At 45.2% G+C, this 22,112-nt stretch overlaps 1 protein-coding gene across 3 annotated transcripts in view; it reads left to right on the top strand.

The window, feature by feature from the left end:
* Nucleotides 1-22,112, top strand: part of WDFY4 (WDFY family member 4) — a 307,995-nt gene that overhangs the window by 12,770 nt on the left and 273,113 nt on the right. For all 3 annotated transcript variants that reach the window (XM_017504669.2, XM_037729965.1, XM_037729964.1), the window contains 2 exons: nt 10,974-11,224; nt 20,995-21,109. In XM_017504669.2, coding sequence (XP_017360158.1) covers nt 10,991-11,224; nt 20,995-21,109 — 349 coding nt within the window. In that variant the 5' untranslated portion in view covers nt 10,974-10,990. The remainder of the gene's footprint in view (nt 1-10,973; nt 11,225-20,994; nt 21,110-22,112) is intronic.

Genomic DNA, 22,112 nt, shown 5'->3' on the forward strand with positions numbered 1-22,112 from the left:
GAGGGGATGCCTGCCCATTACAGAGCCCTCTGTGACCTGCATCTCTTTCAGGCCATCTCTTGGTATTTCTCAGCAGCACATTTTTCAGATGAGGACTGGCACTGTGCAGAGGCACTTCTCAGATTCCACAGCTCATGCCATGAGGAGCAGAAGCCAGAACACAGGACTTGATGCCAGAGTCCGATTTTGCCTGCCCATGATGTCTATGTGCTAGCCTGGGAGATCACACCAATCTCCTGTACATTTGAAGCACTCTGATGTCACTCTCCTGCCCCCAAGGGTGCCAGGGCTTGAGGCTTGTGGTTGAGGCAGTGACAAGGCCCCTATGACAGTCCTGTGCCAGCTCTCTAGCAGGTGGGCTTTGCCTGTGCTGATCAGACCAGGATTTCCATGAGATGCTTTTTCTGAGCAGCGGTGGCCTCTTGGAGGAGCAGCAAGCGGCAGAAGGACTTCACCTCACATGACACGGAAGACTTCTTTCTCTTGGGGGCCCTTTGTCAACCGTATCATGCTCAGTCTTTGCTCAATTTGTTTTCAGTAGGGGAGACAGACTGGTGGTTTGGGGTTTATTCACAGCCCCAAATATGGCTCCTGCTTTGCTTCATGCTTCTAAGAAGACAAAGTCTAATGCTATGCATGCCAAATTGCACTGATTCAATAAACGCTGACAGGGAATGTGGACGGGTCTGGCGAGTGAAGGGCTTTATCTGGGACAGCCACACTGTATACGCCGAGGCTCTCCAGAGAAACAGAACAACAGGATGTGTGTAGGCAGGGAGATATTTATTTTAAGGTACTCGTTCACACAATTGTGTGGCTGGCAAGTTTGAAATCCGCAGAGCGGGCCAGAGACCCAGGGAAGAGCTGCCGTGAGTCTGAAGTAAGTCCAGAGGTCTCTAGTGAAACGTGCGGCAGACCCAGCAGGCCTGTGTGCCCCAGAGAGCGCATGCTGCAGGGCCCACGGCCCCGGCCATGCCATCTCCATTTCCTCCTCCACAGACAGCCACACTCACCTGGTTTTTGCCCCAGGGGCAGGTGAGGTCTGAGGGGTGAGGAGAGGGATGTGGGAGGTAGACGAAGCAGAGCGCCTATAGATAGGGCTCTCAGGGTGACCATGGGGAAGAGAGTGGGGCCTGGCCACAGCCTCTCTGAGAGAACAGGCAGAGAAGGAGGTCACACACTCAGTGTTCAGAGCTTTCCATATTGGGGCTTGCAGCACGGGGACTTTGGAGTAAACAGGGGCAGAGGCACAGGGACCTACTAACACCCAGTGTCCCTCCTGTCCCCTTCATACTCCACATGCGTACACGCCAGAGCTCCTGCTTGCTGTCAGTTAATATAACACCGATGTGGGTGAGGACTTTCCCTACAGCAGAGGGTGGGGGAGGAGGGGCTAGACAGCCTCGGAGGGAGAGTGGTGGAGAGGCTGTGGAGGCAGACAGACCTGGCCCTCAGTGAGCCGCGGGCTCGCAGGAGTGCAACTGCCTGCCACACACGAGGACCCTGGTGAGGCAAAACTCCAGCTTCGCCGGAGCCACTGTAGCCTCTCACACTGCACTTTTTGTTTTCGTCCTCTTGGTCCGCTGCCTGGGCTGAGGGTGAGGGGTGATCAGGGCTTGTGGTAATGCTGGGTAAAATCTAGATGATAGGATTCTTGGGCTTCTGAAGTCCCTCTCCCAGGCTTCGCCTCAGGTGGTGGTTCTCCAGGTGTGGTCCCTGAACCAGCTCCCTCTGTACCTCCTGGGAACTCTTTAGAGAGACAAATTCCTGGGCCCCACCCCAGACTTACTGAATTGGAAACTCTGGGGCTGGGGTCCAGAAATCTGGTTTTAACAATGTCTTCAGATGATGCTGATGCTTGCTCAAGTTTTAGAACTATTGCTTTCAGAGCAATTCCTCCAGGAGGGCAGGTTTTAGGCTGAAGATTCACCTCCTAGCACCACCCCAAGGCTGACCACCAGCAGGTGAGGTAAGGGAGTCTCAGAGCACTGGACATTCGATCAGCTCCTTCCCCAGGGGCTCACAGGAAAGCCTGGAGGCTGTCATTCCATTGGTGAGGGTCCCCTTATCTACCCTTCCCTCCTTTGCTTTGTATGTTATATAGACTGTGCTTTGGGGCCCTTTATCACATCCTGCAGGAGCTCCAATGCTCTTGTCCAGCTTCTGCAAATTCTCAGAGTCTTATTTCCTCCAAGATATTTCTAGCTCCTATTTTCTCTGATCTTGTCACTGGGTCTCATCTGTGTTCCCTTTGCATACAATAGCGGTCTTCCCTGCCTGGAATTAACCCAGGTGTGGAACACAGAGCCTCTGTCATTGGCTTCCCATAATCCTTCCAACACAATGCCATTGTGTGGCAAATGTTTAATGAAGCCTTGTCCCGGAAGGGAATTCTCACTCTTGAGCATGCCCAGGGATGCTGTGCATGTGCCTCCAACTCAACTCCACCTGGCGGTGGGAGCATGTGGGGTCATGGGTCATGGCAGTTCCCATGCTATGGGGAGAGGTTAGGCATGCAAAGCCCTTGGCAGGGGGCCCAGTATGGAGCCAGCACTCAATAGATGCCATTATTGTTATTATTTTATCGTGGTCGTTCAACTGAATGAATTATTTCCTCTTCCTTTATTTTTTATCTACTTGTTTATTTTATTTATAAATTTGTAATTGTGGTACATACCCACAATTTATAAATAACATAAAATTCACCATCGTAACCATTTTTAAGTGTATAGTTCAGTGGCATTGAGTACATTCATGATGCACAACCAACAGCACTATCCGGCCCCATTACTTTTTCATCTTGCAAAACTGAAACTCTATGGCCATTAAACACTATCTACCTGTGCACTCCTCTCCCCCGACCCTGGGAACCACCATTCTCCTTTCTGGCTCTATGAATTTGACTGCTCTAGGGACCTCAGATCAATGGATCATACAGCGTTTGTCCTTTTGTGGCTGGCTAGTTCACTAAGTATAATGCTATCAGGTTCATTCATGCATAGCATGTGCCAGAATTGTCTTCCTTTTAAAGGTTGAATAATATTCCACTTCATCAATTACACATCTACCTATCAACGGATGCTGGCTTGTCTCCACCCGCTGGCCATTGGGAATAATGCTACTAGGAACATGGTGTATCTTCTTGTGTCCCTGCTTTCAATTCTTTTGGGCATATTTTTACTTTTTATAATTGACCTACTTTGTCTATTAGTTCAACCAATTTGACATAACAATCAATTATAAACATGATCTTTTTAATTGGATGCAAAAGTGGATGAGAACTTAGAGCGCAGTTTCCCCACTTGGCCAACATGAAGTCTAAGGCCAGGGAGGAGCCCTGAGTGAACTCTTATCTGTGTGTGGCTTCTGTGGACAGGAGCCTTGACCTGTCCCTAGCCGGTGGCATTCTGAGGAAGGAGGAAGCATGGCTAAGGCAGAGTTTGTGGTTTGGAATCAGATGCACAGAACTTGACTGGTGGCCCTGGGGGAAGCTGAGGAACCACTCTGGGGCTCTTTCCAGCACCCGTAAAATACTACTACTGTATTTGTCACCTCTTAGGGTGTTGCTGTGGAGATAAAAAGAGATGATACAGAGATGAAAGTACTGAGCCGTGGTAGAGTGAGCTCTCGAGGAGGGAAGTCACTACTTTGATTAAATAGGGATTTCTAACCCCACTGTGCAGGATAAAAGCTGAGGCCAAGGGACTGAAATCCCCACCTCTGGCTTTTCCATTAGTTCTGGTTCAACCGCGGCACATGTATTTTCTTAAAGTCAAGTTTACCGAAATATAATTTACATAAAAGCATTTACTTTTTTAGTGTTCACTTTGGACAAATGTAAACAGTCCTGTGACTACCACCAAGCAACTCTTCTTCCTGAGAGCTTGCTTCATAGTGGCTCTGCATTTTTGTCTCCATATCCTCTCTCTTTATCTTCCCAGCAACACCCCACAAGGCGGTAAATAGTAGCAGTATTTGATCGGTTTGAAAAGAACTTCAGAGCGGCTCCATAGCTGTGAGGCTCTTCTTAGCACTGATCAAATACTGCCACTAAATAGCAAGGTGTGTGCATCTGACTCCAAAGCCTACACGCTTCTTCTTGGCAACTTTCAAGATACAGAACATTTCAATCCCCCCCAAATTCCTCCTGCAATTTGTAGTTACCCCTTATCCCCCATCCCTGGCAACCACTGATCTAGTTTCTGTCCTTAACAATTTTACCTTTTCCAAAATGTCATCTAAGTGGAATATGACAGTAGGTAGCCTTTTGGGGTTGGCTGCTGTCACCTTGCTGAAGGCTTTGAGATGCATCCAGGGTGCTGTGGGTGTCAGCTGTGTGTTCCTTTGTACTGCAGAGAGGGATTCCAATGTGCGGATGGACCTGAGCTTGTTTATTCATTTGTCTTGTGAGGGGCATTTATGTTTTTTCCAGGTTTTGGTAGTGATGAATAGAGCTTCTAGAAACATTCATGTGTAAGTTTTTGTAGGAACATACGTTTTAATTTCTCTAGGGTAAGTAGCTAGCAGCAGAATTCCTGGGGGTATGTTTAACTCTCCCAGAGACTGCCAAACTTCCTTCCAAAGTGGCAGTGCTGCATTTGTGTTCCCACCAGCAAGGGTGAGAGTGGTGGTTGCCCTGTGCCCTTGCCATCATCCAGTTTTTTTTGTTTGGTGAAAACAAACTAATCAGTGTGTCCTGGCATCTTGTTTTAATCACCATTTTCCTAATGATAATGCTGTTGTTCATACTCAGTATTTCTGACAGTGCCGGCCGTGCAGGTAGATGTGAACAGTATTCATAGCACACCACCTCTGTCTCCCCCTTTTAATTTGGTTTTAGTTTGTAAGGTCTCCTTGTTGATGTGAAACATGGGGAAGAGGGAACCAAGGACTAGCCCCACCCTGAACATGTTTTAGAAACAAGAATGGCTTTGCTATTTATTTATTTATTTTGGAGCTCTCCGGATTGAGGCCAAGCCTCTGCTGAAAACAGGAGCAAGAGTGTTTGGATCTGCTGACATGTGGTGAGGCACTGGTGTTTGCATGGAAAGAAAAACAGAGATCATTTACGGCCATGCATGCCAAGTGCTGTTCTATCCTATATCATCTGGTTTAGAGGCTTCCCCAGCTCCAAGGCCCGAGGGCTGTGGCCCATTACAGAGATGGCAAACAGGCAGTTTCTGCACCTGGAGTTTATAATCTGGAAGTGAGAACAGTCACAGCGGCTAACAAGAAAGGGGGAAAGAATTTTAATCTTTAATTGTTTCAAAGCAACTCTTTGCTGCAGGCCCTAGCTTTTCTACAGAAGGCACTGAGTCCCAAGCTACCCCTTTGGGTCATTCCACATGCTGTCTTGCTCCGGGGCAGCTTTTCCTGGGAACAGCTTCTTGGCATCTTAGCTCCAAGGGCTGCTAGATCACGTCTCACATCCTGAGACTTCACCTCTCTGCAAGTCACTCAATAGAAAGTCAGGGATGAAAACAGTCAATCAAAATGTTTACTTAGCAGCCCAAATATCAGCAACCCAGCATTGCTTCATGCTCCAGATGTTACCCTTCACTGGGGTAGCTGTGCGCAGAATGCCCGGTGTGGGTTGTTACAATGCAGCGTGAGCTCTGATGACACCATGTATCCCTGAAGGGTGGGTGGGGTGTGCGGTGCAGGTGGACAGTGACACTCAGAGACCTGGTGGCATGCATGGTCATTGACAGCACTGGTGCTGCTGAGGTCACAGGGAATCCTTCCCTCTTGGGTCCCTGCGGGCTCACCATCTGGTTCCCTGCACATGACACAGAGAAACGGGAGACCACATCATACATGCAACCCACAGACTCTGGGCCCATCTAGGGGCCCCTCCAGCCCTTCAGTGCCTCACCGTCCTGGACCTCTTCCCATCATCCATGCATGAAGGGTAGAGTGGGACTGGGATCACCAGGACCATGTGGATGAGGAGAAGCTGATTCCCAGAGAGGGGAAGTGACTCAGTTAAGACACCACAGGGGCCAAGCTAGACCCCTGCCTGTGACTCCCATCCCAGCCCCACTGACCCCTCTGTCTCAAGACTGTGTGAGAAGGCAAGTTTCTGCTTCAGGAGAGCAAGGCTTCCAACCTGGTCGGTCGGGGTGTGGAGGGCTGGAGCGCTGCATGCCCAACCCCATTCAAGCTGGAATAGCACATCTGGCAGGGAGGAGTGAGCTTCTTTTCCTGGAGGCTCTGGGACTCCCTGCAGCCTCCTGCCCCCTTGCCCTTCCAAGGCCATGTTTCCCTGAACCCTTCTTCTAAAAGCTCACCTGCCCAAGAACTTTTCCAGGGTAGCAAGTCTTCCCCAGCCTGTGTGACTGGGCATAATAGTTTGCTAAGTCTCTCTCCCCATCCTCGGCCCCAAGCAGCCACAGTGTGAGCCCAGCTGCCTGTGTGCACTGCTGGGGTATGCTGGGCAGCAAAGCCTGGGCTGTCCACAGACAGCTCTGGCCAGTTAGTGTCTGCTCTGGCCACTAACTGGTGAAGAGACCCTGGGTAAGTCACCTCTCTGCTCCCATGTCAGCATCCGCTGTGGACAAAAGCTGCTAGCTTTACCGTCATTGGATATAAGGAGGATTACATGAAGAGTTGCATGTAAATGCCTGCACTAAGTAGGTGCCAGTAAATACCTGCCCCCCAATCCTAACAGTGACCTGTGCTGAACTGACTAATGCTAGAGGGGCCCTGTGAGCCAATCTGCTGTCATCCCCACTTTACAAATGAAGACACTGAGGCAGGGATGGGTCTTGCCACTTGGTCTAAAACATGTCTGAGAGTAGACTCCCCAGGAGCCAAGGCACAGATGTGTTGTCTGTTTAACAGGTTGATTTTTGTGAAAAATGCCCTGAACTCAAGTTCCCACAGTGGGGAGTGAGGTGGGGAGATGGTTGCGAAGCACAGGTTTGGATCCTGTTTTTATATAAAATTTGGATATTTTGGTCATCATGGATTTCTTGGCATTAACTTTGACCTTTAAAAATGTTGCATTAAATGGTTACTTTTTGGCACCTCCTTAAATCTTGTGCAGAGGTGAGTGCCTCCTTAACTGCCCTGCCCTCACCCTGGCCTTGCCTGGGACTCCCCCAGTGACCCAACGGATTGCTTTTCACTCTGGATGAGAAGAGGCTGCTGGCTTGTACGCGGGGCCCTTCTTGAGAATGAGACGGATTAGAATGCTTTCTTCTTGCTGTTCTTCACATGGCCCTAAGAAGCTGCTCCCTGTTTCCTTCTCTTTTCAAACAAAACTGAAGCAGGTATGGGACGATCAGCAGACAAGCAAGAGGTGGGGCAGTTGCAGCTTAGCATTTGAGTCAGGTGCTGCTGCCACGCAATTTCAGGGGTCCGCATTAGTTAGAAATTCTTGTTTTTCAAAAATCTATGTCTATTCAAGTGAAGGTGAGTCAAGTGTTTCACTTCAGTAAACGTGGCTTCCTATGCACTTCAGAGGAGAGATGGGCGGTTTCTGATCCTTTTTCTGGATCTCCAGTGAAGTCCCCAGTTATCACAGTTTCATATTCTGACCCGATGCTCACTTGACTTGCCACTTGCTGGTCCTGAAGATGGGGCATGTTAGCAGGTCCTCAGACACAGTTTACTGATGGAATCAGTTAGTAGAGCCTGTAGGTGTGACTGCGAAATGAACTTTATATGGTAGAGCCAACACTAAGCTTGCATGGAGCTGTCTTAGAGCTGGCTCTTTTGGTGCTACAGATGAACATAGTGGCTTTCAGAGTCCTGGGGAAATCCTAGTAGAAATCTTCTAGTAAGAAAAATGAACTTGTTCTAAAGAAGGGTCTAGGCTAGAGAGAGAGAGACATTGAGATTTGGATGCCATCAGCACATAGGTTAATTCATTCATGGATTCATTAATACTTTCATTCATTTATTCAATAAGATTTTATTGAGCATCTATTCTGTGCCAGCCCCTGCTATGGACACAAAGCTAATGTTTAATGGATACGTGGCTCTCAGGGATAATTAGAGCCATGAGAATAGCTGAGACCTCCTTACAAAGAACTCGTGAAATGAGAACTCACTGCAGTCTGACTCCAGAAAAGCAGCCACAGGAAGCTCTGAGGAGACCAAGCCTAGACGGAAACATGCGTATCTCCTCACTCTGCAGCAAATACACAGCGAGAAACAACAGAGATGCACTTGCTCTTGATTTTATTTTACCTGTCAAATTATCAGGGTTAAAAAAATGGTAATAAAAAAGATTACACATAGGGAAATGTGAGTTCTCGTACACTTATGTGAAAGGACTGTCTGTCCCTTGATAGGATTGGTGTTTCAGGAGCAGCTGCTTGGAAATATGGATCAAGAGGCTGGAAAATTTATCTACCTTTAGATCCAACTATTTCCTTTTAGAAGTTTCGAAATGGAGTGGGATTTTGTTATTTTATCATGGATATATAAAAAAGACTTAGACATGAAGCTTGTCATTACAGTATTTTTTATAGTAGTGAATAATTGGATATCATTTAAATACCTAAGTGTAAGGGCTTATTAAATAAACAAGCAACATTACTCTATGGTCACCATGTAGCCATTAAGAATGAAGGCACTGAGGATCTTAAATGATGTGGAAAATATTCATAATGTGCTGTTTTGACTACACAGAAAATTATAGACTAATTTATTCAAAAATGGATTGAGATAAGATGTCTGCAATTTTTAAAACTAACAAAGGACCAGCTTTTAGAATATACTCTCACAAAGCAGCAAAAGAAAGACAAATGAGGAAAAAATAGCAAAGGTTATGAGTAGTTAATTCACAGAGAAGAAATACCAAAAGGCATGTAAAGGGATGCTCGTACTCATTAGTAACTTAGAGAAATGCAAATTAAAATGACAATGTGAGATCACTTTCCTTCAATCAGATTGAAAACACTGTAAAGCTGGGTGATGTCAAGCAGAGTGGCAATGAGGTCACTGAGGAGTCTTCAGACGCTGTGGGGGAGATGGCTTGATGCCAGCTTTCTGAAGCCATCTTAGCTGGTGGAACTTAGTTGAACTGAGCAGGCATGTTCCCTTGACTCCATTCTGCTGCTTCTGCCTTCATACCCAGAGTCAGTCATGAGATCCCAATGAAGGGACCCACACAGGAGCGTCCACCGCAGCCCTGTGTGCAGGACCGGATGTTGTGGCTAATCCAGCCATCTGTCACAGAGAAAGCCAACAAGTAAAATAGGCACGTGATGCTCACTTTGGAACACAAGGCAGCAGTTAGAGGAAATGAACTTGACAAACACAGAGCCACGTGGTGGGGTCTGAAGACATAATGCTGGGTGAAAGAGTAAGAGCAGAAAAGATGCAGAACAGCATTCGTCACTTAAGTGTATGCGGACAGAAATCAGGTGATGTGTGTCATGCCCTGTAAGGTCCATGCTGGTGGAACTGTACTCACCAAACAGGGGTGTGGGTGAGGCTGGGACACAGGGGATATGAGTGGAGAACAGAGTCCCAGTGATATAGGAATAAATGAACACAGCCGTCAAGATCAGGGAAAAGGCTGAGGGATGTGAGCAATTCCACCGCCTGCCCCTTAAAATCCACCTCCAAAAGAAATAAATTAATCCCCCACAAACCCCCATCCCAGCGCTCAACAAAAGATGAAGCATAACTGAAGTTGGCTTAAAAATATTATGATCGCATTCTTATTAAACTTTATATTCATAGATAGAAGCTGGAATGTCAGCAGTCATGTTTTCTGGGTATGGGTAAGCACTATGTTCTTTGTGGTTTTTGTGTTTCTTCCCAGTTTTCGACAATGAACTAGCATGGCTTTTGTAATAAGAAAATGATTTCCAAAAATGAAGTAAAGAGTAAGCCGCCTGAGCGCTTGAAGAGGAGCCCGGGGCAGACTGGGTTCTGCACATAAAGAGTGGGCCAGTTTCAGAAAGGGGCTGCTTAGCCTTGCCGGTGGCACGTGGCTAAACTCCATTCTAGCCTGCAAGGAATGTGTGTTTGGGCTAAAAATAAAGCATGATGTGCCCCCATCACTGCTGTAGCCAAGAGCAGAACCCTGGGGACCCACCTCTGTATGTTCCTTGGTCGCTACCCTGTTACTGTTGAATGCCAGCTGGGCTTCCGGATGGCCTCTTGCGTGGGTGATGTTGAGTTTGGGAGGGATTTTTTTCAGGGAGCCTGAACATTTTAGTTCTTTCTTAGAGTTTACTCAACTCCAGACAAACAAACAATAAATAAACCTATGTTATGCTGTGAGTCATAATTGACTGACCACTTCTGAAGGTGTGAACCTTTGGGAGGTCACTTACCTGGTGAATTGGCCCTTGGATGTTTTCATCACGTAAGTTTTTGTTGTTGTGCCCGACTTGTGTGCACTTAGAGATGAGCTCCTGTAAGCTTTGGGACTTAAAGGGTCATTTTGAGAACAAAATACTCTAAAAATATCGAGTATAAACCAAATAATGCTTAGAATGAGGAATCTATCCTTTCAGACCCATCGTAGAAGGAAGTTCTAAATATAGAATTACATGCCTCTACAAATCCCAGTAAACTATTTATATTTCTCTCATGTACACAGCCCTTTAAAAGAGAGGCAGCAACAAGTAAAACAAAACAAAACAAAACCAGGCTTTAGTATTAAGGTTTGCATTTTGACATAACCATATGCATTTGGCCCAGTTTCTTTACTTACCTAGGGAGAATAGGAGCACCTTTCTGTCTGTGTGGTTCTAAGAGAGTCTGTCTGAGTTTTGTTAACCAGAGCCCACAGTGCTAGGCACACATTAGATTGTGAATTTGTACTAATCACACCTAAATCGGAATCCCATTTTTAAAAAGCTTTCCTTATTTTAGTCAGTTTCAGATTCTTAGAGGAACCATCTTCAATAGAAACTGGGCTGAGTGAATACGGTACCTTATCCACAGCCAGAATCATCGGGAAGTGAGGTGAAAGGGGTGCTCACTTCTGTTTGTTCTGAATTCAGATCTGCTTTGCCACGGCATGGAGGCAGAAGATCTTTCAAAGGCTGAAGACAGAAATGAAGATCCAGGTTCCAAAAACGAAGGGCAGCTCACTACTGTGTGGCCTGATGTCCCACATGGAGGGCAGTCCCCTGGCCCCACAGCTCTCTGGGACATGCTGGAAAGGAAGTTTCTGGAGTACCAGCAGTTAACTCACAAGAGCCCCAGTGAGCGTCAGAAGAACCTGTTGAGTCTTCTCCCCCTGTTCCTAAAGGTTGGTGTTCTTATTTTTGAAACTGTAAGGTGATGGGTGCTCTGGGACACTTTTGGGATGATTGCAAAGTGAAGTTGGTGGTTTTATGGCATCACAACTGGACTCTGATTGCTCAGGGGAGAGTTTTCTTAGCCTGCTAGGGGCACTATAACAAAATGCCATAAACTGCGTAGTTTAGACAAAACAGACTTTTATTTCTCATGGTTTAGAACCTGGGAAGTCTAAAATTAAGGCAGATTAAGTGTCTGGTAAGAGCTTACCTTCTGGCTCATGGAAGGTGCCTTCTTGCCATAGCCTTATATGCTAGAAGGGGTGAGGAGCCTCTCTCAGGCTTCCTTTATAAGGGCACTAATTCCATTCATAAGGGCAGAGCCAAATTATTTTCCACAGATTCTACCTCCTGATATCATTGCCTTAGAGATTAAAATGTCAACACACGAATTTTGGGGAGACCCTAGCAAGAGTGTCATGCCAAAGATGACAAGCAAAGCTCATTTCTAGGGTGGGGAAGGACTTAGAAGGACAGATGGTTAGCTTCTGGCTAATGCTGTTTCTTTAGTTTAAAAAATATTATATTTTTCAACCACAAACCCAGCTTGGGTACCAGAGGTAAGACCAGCTCTCTGGAAGAGAGGAGAGGCTGGTGTGTCCTGACATAAGAGTCACACAGGTAGCTGGCAACCTTGCACCCCAGGGATGCCAACATGAAGGCCTGGGAGAGCCAGAATATCTTGCATCAAATAGTACCAATAATGCAAAGTGAGGTAAAATCAGTGGAGATCGCCGGAGCTTCACTCACAAACCCAGTTTCCCACTAGGGAAACCAGTGCATCTACTGGATCTGCACTCTGGCTCCTGGCAGCTGGTGACAGCTTGGCTGTAAGGGATTTCTTTTGTTTTCCGGGAGCAGTGCTCCTGCCAGTGAGGTCTGCCTTATAGTTGAAGTCTAGTTGTAGCATTGAAAGCACTTTTTATGAGGACTTAGCGAGTGTTTACTTGACTATGGATTTGGGGTTATTTTTGAAAAGCATATACCTACAAAACATTCAAAGCACAGAGAACACGAGCTGCCTTTCATGTTTGAAAGTTGACTAGGGGATGGTAGATAGAGGCTTTGGCATGTTTTCATTGGGAAATACTTTGTAAATATATTTCCTCTATCTTATTCATCAGAAATATTTAAGGGTTTCCAAAGATGACTTAGAATCTTCTTGGGAACACATTTGTAGGATGCATTCCATACTTAGTGTGTCTTTCTGTAAAAAGCTGCCGAGTTACCCACTGTCCATTAATTCATTATTTTCCTCCATGTTTTGGACTTGTAGTCCCCTTCATCTCGTTTCACAGACTGCATAACTAGTGCTAGCTTAGGAGAGATGGCTAAAGTTTCTCAGCCCTAGCCCTGTCTGCCCTGACAACCCCAGATTCTGAGAGGTGGGACAGTCTTACCCCAATTCCCAGATCAACTTTGCCTTATGGAAGGGACAATTTGAGCAGTCACCAGCCCCCAGTACAAGTCACTGGTGATAAGGATGAGTTCAGTCATTGCTGAGCTGCTGGTTCTGAGTGGCATCTTTGCCACCCACACAGACAGCCTGGGCTCTGATAAAAGAACTCTGTACCTAAGAGTCAGGATTCGGTTCTTCTTCACCTCCCTGTTGTTTACTTGAGAATTCATTTGTTCGTTGTACAAATATTTATTAAGCTCCTATACTCTGTTCTAAGGCCTGGGCTATGGGAGTGAAGAAGACAGAGATCCTGCCGTCATGGTGAGTGGGGCCCAGAGCAGAGGGCACCCAAGAGCACACTGCGTGTTTCATATGGCCTGCAGCAGTTCAGAATGAACTAGTGGTCATTTGTTTCAAAACAGAAAGTTTTTATATGAAAATCAGGTTTCTAAATTCTCTTGAAAATTTTGGTAGATCCAATACTGACAGTTGTATGGAAAGGGTTATGGGGTTCCTTGGCTTACCTCGGCATTCACCCTAACATCTTTCCCCCAACCCATATTTCTAATGAATGTTATGTCACCCTACAGGCATGTGAGCTTGTGACTCCATATTAAACTGTTATTATTGTAAGTGAACCTTGATACTAGTCTTTGTTTTCCAAACCCTGTCCCGATAATTGGAGGCATAATGGCCCTGTTGTTGAACATGTGGGCTTTCGAGTCAGACAGATCAAGGCTCAAGTCCTGGCTGCATCACTTGCTTATTAGCTGTGCACCACTGAGCAAGTTACCAGCTATTGCTGAAACTCAGTTATCCGTAAAGTAGAATTAATAGCATTTCGCTGAGAAACTGTGAGAGTAAGACAAGACAATGATTATAAAGTCCACAGCTCATGGAAAGTAGACGTTATTCCATTACTTTTCCACCAGGCTCCAGGGTACTTACTGTGTGTGGACTGAAGCCTTTGAGATTCCTGTCACCATGATCCCCCAAACTGCTGACACAATCTGTGACTCTTGATCCCTGGAGCCCACCTCTGGCAGACCCTGTAGAGGCAGGGTATTACGAGCTTCTCATAATTTTCTTAATATCTATATTATTTTGTTAAGTCCCACATGCCTACAAAACATTGTTTCTATTACGTTGTGACTAATAAAACCTGGCCAGAGTGCTCAGCCTTCTTAATTAAGAGTCAGTGGTGGAAAGAAAGGTGGGGAAGATGGGAGTTTTTTCTCAGGTGTAGTGCAGATTAAATCTAACCCGAGATGAAGCCTGAAAACATTTATTGGAATATAGGCCCTTGTGTAAGAAGATAAGCTTGTAACCACTGTGTTCTGAATTTTATAATCACGGAGCAGTGTTTTTAAGGTTTTCCATGAAGTTCCCCCTTGGAAATAACAGAACCTAAAATGTTAACGCCACTTCTCCTGGAATGTGGCTGCTAACATCAATGCCTTCTGCATGTATTGGTTGTCATGGAAACCATACCCTGCCTGGGCTCTGAGACTCCTGAGTACAAACAAGAGTCCTGAACTCCCATGTGTGATGGAGCTCAACTCTCTGTATCTGACTCTCTTCATTTTGGGCCCAAAGAAAATTAATTAAGATGATTTGGAATATTCTTTGTTCCAAAGCCATGCACACAAGGGATTTTGAATTGTCACTTCTGCTTGGAAACGGCCGTGTCCCTAAGGTGTAGGGTCTTGTCTAACTGGCCCAGCCTCTTTATTGGTCAGACTCTGCATGGAAGGAGTGATCTACATCGTAGCTGGGGCTGGGTGAATCAGGCTGACAGCTATGTGTGTCTCTTCTAGGTTGCTGTCACCTGGTAGCTTCAGCCTCGTGAGTCATGAGATTTGATAATGGGCATTGCCTTGTTCATCAGACTCCATCAGAGCTACTTCTTCTGTATCTTCTTCCCAGAGAAGAGCTTACCTTTAGCCTATCTGGTTTTCTCCCATATCTGACTCCTCCAAACACAGAGCAGGCATGATGAACTTTCCCCTATCCATGTCATTGTTTATACTTGAATCTGCAGTAACTGCTAGGCAAGTACAAAGGTGGGCTTGGTTTGTGCTACAGTGAATCCCAGCCCCACTGCCTCTTGAGTTGAAGAGAGGCTGCAAGGGTGCTAACCTACTCAACCTTTTGGCTACTCTCCAGGTAATAAGGAAGAACCTAATGGAATCTCAACAAAGTGGAATCCCAAAAGGGAGCTGCCCTGAGGGGAAGAGTGAGAAATGGGGTTCTCACCCAGAATAGCAGGCTCCCTCCTCACCTAGGATTCCTCACTCCTCTTCTTAGGTCAAAGAGTTCTTAGCCAGGGCAAGTTGAAGACTTGTTTCAATCCTGATCTAGGGTCAGATCCTTCCAATCCAGCCTTTTCCCCCTATCTGTTATTTCTTTTTAATATCACCCTGTTCTTTCTTTGGCCTGTGCTAAACAATCTGTATATTAGAAATGAGGCTAAGAGATGAAATGACACCCTGGGTTCCAACATGAGCAAAGGGCAGAGCCAAGACTTAAACTCAGGCACCCTGATGCCCAGGTGAGCGGCTGCTTCCACTGAAGATAGCTAGGAAATATCCAACAGGCTCTAACTAGCTAGCCAGACATTCTGTTCAGTGTTTACATGTCCTCACAATAATGCTGTGCTGTAGGTATTATTTTTATATTAGCTTTATAAGTGAGGAAGGAAAGGTTTAAGGATATTGTATAACTTGACCAAAGCCACCCAGTTGTCAGCCAGGAGCAGAGCATCACCTGGGCAGTCTGCTGCAGGTCTGCATTGTTTACCACTGGGTGTCCTTGCTCAGTGCTGGGGTTCCTAGGATAGGGCAGATCTGGTTTTTCTTTCCTTATCCCATGACTCACTGGACAATAGCTTTGCCTGGCTAACACCTTACCTTTCCCTTCAGCTCAAAAAGAATGTCACTCCCACACATAGGATGTTTAGATTGCTGCTCTAGGATGTTGCAGATAGGGAGGAAGTTTTACTTCATCACACAGGAGAAACACAGAGCCAATGACTTCTGTGGTGTGCAGGGTAGTGCTTTTAAGAAAGACTCAATAGACTGTTGTTCTCTTCCTACCAAGAGTCTTGGGCTTTGGTCTTTTGAAACCTTTCCCATCATAGGCTCTAACATCAAAGGAAGAAGGTATTCTTCTCACAAGCATGGGAAGGTTCTGGCCTTTGGAGGAAGAAAAGCACTTGAGGTTCTCACATTACACAGAGATATCCTGTAATAATAGAAATAGGGAAATCTAGAGCTACAGAGGTAGCCACTGAAGTTTATTCTTAGAATGTGGACTTTGAGAGAAAGCAGAAAGTAAAATAGAGAATCCTTAGCAATTTGTGTAGAATCTCTCAATGACCGAGATAGACAATCTCAGGGGTGGGGCTGCATTGAAGAAAAGGGAGATGTATGAATGTGGTAGATTAGAGGTGCTACGAATGCGCTCACACTCCTCCCTTCAAGAGATGGGATTTCTGTATCCCCTCCCCTTGAATCTAGATGAATTTGTGATGACTGGGCTAATGGAACAGGGCAGAAGAGATATTTTCAGGCATAGGCCTCAAGAGACTCAGAGTTTCTTCTTCCTGTCACTTGGCATACTCACTCCTAGAGTCTAGCTGCCATGCTGTGAGGAAGCCCAAGTAGTTCTGAGTGAATGTCTGTGTGGAGAGGATCCAAGGCCCTGACCTTGAGGCTATACTTACTGCTGGCTGCCAGCACCATCTTGCCAGCCCTTTCAAGAGCACATAATCTTGGAAGTGAATCTCTTAGCTCCCATTAGCTGCCCTAGCAGAGTGGAGCACAGAAAAGCTGTCCTTGCTGAGTCTTGCCCACATTTCAGATCCACGAGCAAAATAAATGATTGCTATTGTTTTAAGCCACTGAATTTAGGGGTGGTTTTTCATGCAACAATCTGATTTCCCAGGTAACTGGAACAGTGGGTAACATAAGAAGGAATACATCCATTTCCTAGTATGGAGGGATTGAAATGAACACTAACTTAGTTGTATTTAGAGGTCAGTGTATTTGGGTTTTTGTGTGTGTGTGCATATGTGCACATTCCTAGGCTGGCTACTCAGACAATGGTGCAGAGTTTATGGTGTTGACTATGGTCAATCATTCTTGTAAAACCCAAGTGTGGATCTAACTGATAATTGAAGAAAGATAAACACCATTAAGTAAAATACCAAAGATGATCAATAATTATTTTTAAGTGTGGTGTCCAAGGGGCGAGCAGGGTAAACACCCCTGTTTGTCCACTCCTGACTCTACCCCATCTTGGGGTAGAGTAAACCCTGCAACATGGTTTATTCCCATCATGGGGAAATAACATTTCTGCTGTTTTGTTATTTTAGCAAAGTTTTGATGCACCTTTTTTTTTTTTTTTTTTTTTTTTTAACAGAGAAGAGGGTCCACTGTGTCATACTAGCAGGGAAACTTCATGCAAAGTCTCAGACATGTTTTGAGCTCACTTAAAGACAAATCCCCCAAACTCTGCAGTAATAGAGTAATAATGACCTTTTGTTCATGCCGAAATACCAACCGTGTTCTCTTTGTCATTCAAAATCTGGGTTTTTCCTCTCATCTCCCCTAGAGCTTTTGCCATTCTTTATTTTCCTTTGGAGACCAGAGCATCATTTTCTTTCTCTTTCTTCCATGTGAGGGGACAGCCACGAGGCATGATGATGCAGCTTAGATAATGTTAGCAAATAAAAGTTTTTAAAAATATTGAGCAATATTCTCCCAGCATGTAAGTCCCAGTTTGGGAAAAAATTAGGGCCTTTTGGAAACTGCTTTAACTCTTCGGGGTCCCCATGGTACCATTCGGCAAATGATTGGCTCTGTGCATCAAACAGCACCCCGGTGGCCTGAAAGAGTTAATGCAGCTTCTAAAAGTGCCCTTCGAGGTCCCAGGAAGGAGTCCGGGCCTTGGGAGATCTGGCTCAGAGTACAATTACTGTTCAGCTCACAGTGGCCCAATTTGCTTTATTGTAGAGTGCCTCCTGGACTCCCACTGCTCCAGAGACGATATAGATGCTTCTGAGTCAACTGCCTGCAAATTGGTCTTTGAGGGGTTTGTCAGTGCAGGGAGGAGTTGCAGGGATTTGTTAGAAAGACATCATAGCAGAGTTCTCGTTTCTAGGGAGGGAAATCATCTTGCCACAGAAATTCCAAGTCGAAAGTACAGACGTTTTCTCTCCAGGGATTAACAAGTCTGAGTGGCAGCTGGCTTCTAGGTGACAGCCATAAGTTTCGTAGATGTGTAAATGCTATTTGGGTATGTGCATTTGTGTGTGAAATAATTCAAACCTTGACTCTGCCACCTAACTGATTCCTCTTAAACTCCAGCTCAGCCTCTGTTTCTATAAAGTGGGCATAATAATAGCACAAACCTCAAAGGCTTGTTGTGAGGACTAGCGGATCTAATGCATGGAAGTGTAATACATGGCGTAAGTGCTTGTCATAGCACCCAGGCTCAACACATTTAGTCGTTGTTACTGTGTATCGTGGGTTTCATATTTGTTTCATTCACTTACCAAGTATTTGCTGGAGGTCTGCTATGTCCAATAGTGTTTAACAGTGATCTAGCATTTTGGTTGTTTTAGCAAAGTTCTAACCCACTACTTTAAAAAAATTTACATAAGAAAATGCCAACCAAGTCTATTTATAGGGTACAAAAAAATTCAGATCCATACAAAATTTTGCTCAAAACACACGAGTACTCACAATCCAGTATATAATAAATAAAACACTTCAGATAAACTAAAGCTCCCTGTGTACACATTCTTTAGCTCATTTCCCTCCCTTAGTCCTCCAGTAGGGTTTCCTCTCTTGAATTTGGGTTGCCTCACTCCCTGGGTGGATGTTCACTTCTATTAGCTACATATCCAGCTATCTGTAACATGCAATCTAGTCTTGCAGGATTTTGTAGACTCATATTGTCATAACTTGTACAACTTGCTTTTTTCACTCAACATTCTATTTCAGGGATTCATCCATGTTGATGCATCTAGCTCTATTTTCTTTTCAGCACTATATAGTATCCTATTATATAAATATACCACAAATTATTCATTGTCTTATCAATGCATATTAAGTATTTTTTTTCCAGTTTTTCACAGCCACAAGTAATGCCCCACAAATATTTCCTGCCTAGTACCTGGACCAGCATTTCTTTAGGGAATATACCTAGGACTGAAATTGTCAGGTGGTAGGGCATGTGCCCTGTAACTTTATTGGATTAGGTTAAACCCTTCTTCAAAGGGTTGTTCCAATTGATACTCTGTTAGCAGCATATGGGGGGTTCCTGTGATTCCCTCCCATTCTGCTACATTTGGTATTGTCAGGTTTTTCATTTTTGCTAACCCGAAAAGTAGAAAATATTGAGGTTTCAATATACACTTTCTGGATCATTAGTAATTTGTTATTTATTTTATCTTATGCAAATGACCTTTTTTATTTGTCTATTTTGTTCTTTTTGTAAAAAGCAGGTTGTTTGTCTTTTTCTTATCAATGTTTAGAGGTCTGGATACCAATCCTCTGTCAGTGGCACACATTGTGAATATTTTCTCCCGACTTGTGGCTTGCCTTTTCACTTGGTTTATGGTATCTTTTAATAAAGAGAAAATTTTTAAAGGTTTTTATTTTTTAACAAACATAATGCCACAGCAAGACACACATTAAAAATGTTTTTCCTCTTGGATTTTGAAGCCCTTCTCATCTTTCCTAGATGGAAGAACTCAGATTGAAAAAGAGCTCATTTGGGCCTTGGGGCGGGAGGTTAATTGAAAGTGGACGGTGAGTGGGGCTGAGTGGAAGCAGTGCAGCAAAACTGCCTTCCTTGGAGGCCACGGATGCCCGGAATGTGCACAGCAGCTGATCCTTCTGGTGGAAACCAGGGTTGGGGAATCTCTCCAGAACTCAAGTCCTGGACCAAGGGCAGTAACTCCACCCTGACCACTGGTCTGGAACGAGCCCATCTCATCACAGGGCTAGGAAACTTAGTCCTACTTAGTCAGTTCCACAACACAGTAGAACAAAGAGAAAAGGCTCTCTGCCCAAAGACTTGGATGAAAATCAGACTTAATAAACAGGACTGCTAGAGAAATAGGGAGGGAACTCTGAAAAGAGCCTGACACTTCAAAAAGAATTTTAAAACTCATGACTTCTGCTAAATAGTATCCTAAATAATAAGGGGAAAAAGTCTGCAGAAAAAAGGGACCAGGTGGGATAGAAATACAGAAGGAGCAGATAAGAAAGAATTTTAAAGAAATTGAAAAAGAGAAGATTAAGAACAACAATTTGGACTGGAGAAGAATTTTTTAAGCCTGGAATTAAAGCCAGAAAATGAAAGAATAGATTGAGAAATTTGATTTCATAGGAATTTCAGATTTCTGTATAGCAAAACCGAATAATAGCAAATTAAAAGACAACATGACAAACGCAAAATAACTGCAGTTATGTTATGGGCCATCTAACATTTTTTTTAAGATACAAAGAGCTCTTTTAAATAAACAATAGTAAAAACCCTAGTAAAGTAATAGCCTAAGAGTGAAAACAGACAATCAAGAAAGATGAAAAGAGGTTTTCCACACTAGAAATCGAAAGGCTGCCATTGAGATGAGATATTTTTTCTCTTCTGAAGTTTTCCATTAAAGAAGAGCGGGCACAGCGATACTCTATTTTGCTGAGGGTGTGGAGAAATCTGTCTGCTCATGGGAGGCCTGGGGAATCTCATCTGGTCAACTTTGTCTGGAAGCCGAGTTAATAATATGTACCAAAGCATTAGAGAATAAAAGCACACTCTCTAACTTGCAATCCCACTTTTTGGAATTTATCTAAAGGAAATAATTGAATGACTAAAATTGGGTTATCTGTACAGGACTTGAAATTGTATATGAGGAGCATCAATGAGACACAGAGGTGGCTGGGTGAAGGCTGAGGGAGGGGGAGACCTGGAGAGGCACTCCCGTGCTCCCGTGGGGGCAGCAGGCTCCTGGCAGGGCCATCCACTGATGCCAGATGCAACAGGCTGTGAGGAAGGTGGTGGACCGGCTCTGCGTGTTTGACATTTCAGGGGCTCGTGTTCAGGGGGATGTCTGCGCAGCTGGAGACTTTGGAGGCATTTGTGTAGGGATGGTGGTTGGGGCTGTGAGGGTGGGTGATGTGGTGGTTTTTTGCATGCCCCTGGGAAAGGGAGTTGAGCCATCAGCTTGGGCTGGTGAAGGGCGGCATGGTGGGCAGTGCTCGTGCCCTGCTTGTGGCATTGCCATCTCTGACTGAGACCCGTCTGTTGCTTCAGGCCTGGGAACACTCCGTGGGGATAATCTGCTTTCCCAGTCTCCAGAGGCTGGCAGAAGATGTGTCCGACCAGCTTGCCCAGCAACTCCAGAAGGTCCTTGTGGGGAAGCCTGCAGGTAAGAGCATGGAGGTGCTGGCAGGCCCTCTACAGAGAGCAGTGCAGCCCTGCACACCCTCCCAGGCCCCTCTGTTTTCGCGTGAGCTAGAGTGTTGCCTGCCAAAGAGCAGGAGGGCCTCACTCTGTCACTGAGTGCCTTGGGGACCAAGGGAAATGCAGGATGCGGGAAGGGGGCTCGGGGAGCTCTGCTGCTTCCAGGACATATAGACAAACACACACACACATGCTGCACAGAATACATTATACACAAACACACATAGACATACTACACACAGTTGTTGCATACACACAGACACTACACACAGATGTCATACACAGATACGCAGACACACAGAGACACACACACTACACACACAGGCACACACATTACATTATACACACAGACACTACACACAGACACTATGCACAGATGTTATACACAGATACACACAGACACACAGAGATACAGAGACACACACATACACTACATACACAGACACACTACACACAGACACATACAGAGACTACTCACAGAAACTACACACAGACACACACTATACACATGAAGACACACCCAGAAACACTACACACAGAGATACATGTAGGCACGCACACACACAGATACACCGCAACATAGACACACACACACACAACATGCAGGGGACTGTGGTCTCTGGGAGGAAGTGCTAGGATTGAAGATGCACCTGTGTGTTTGGTGGAGCTCTTGGTTCTGAAAAGATACAGAAGCCAAAGTGTGCATCTCTCGTGGGGCCTCCTGACTTGCACTCTTCCTCTCATGTGCACTGGTCCCTGGAGGCAGGGTAAAATTTCACACTGGCTGAGGGCCAAGGGTAGGAGGAACTTCTAAGGGGAAGAAATTTCTCAGCATGGTGTAGATTTCAGGAATTCTTGCAACATAAGGGACTGTGTGATCCAAGAAGTAGGGGAAGATTCTGGATTGTGAGAAATCCAATAGCTGAGGAGCTTGTTCTTTCTCACTGGCAATCAGGAACCACTGATGG

The sequence above is a fragment of the Cebus imitator genome, unplaced genomic scaffold, assembly GCF_001604975.1.
Source record: "Cebus imitator isolate Cc_AM_T3 unplaced genomic scaffold, Cebus_imitator-1.0 Scaffold326, whole genome shotgun sequence".
In the NCBI taxonomy this organism is placed as follows: domain Eukaryota; kingdom Metazoa; phylum Chordata; class Mammalia; order Primates; family Cebidae; genus Cebus; species Cebus imitator.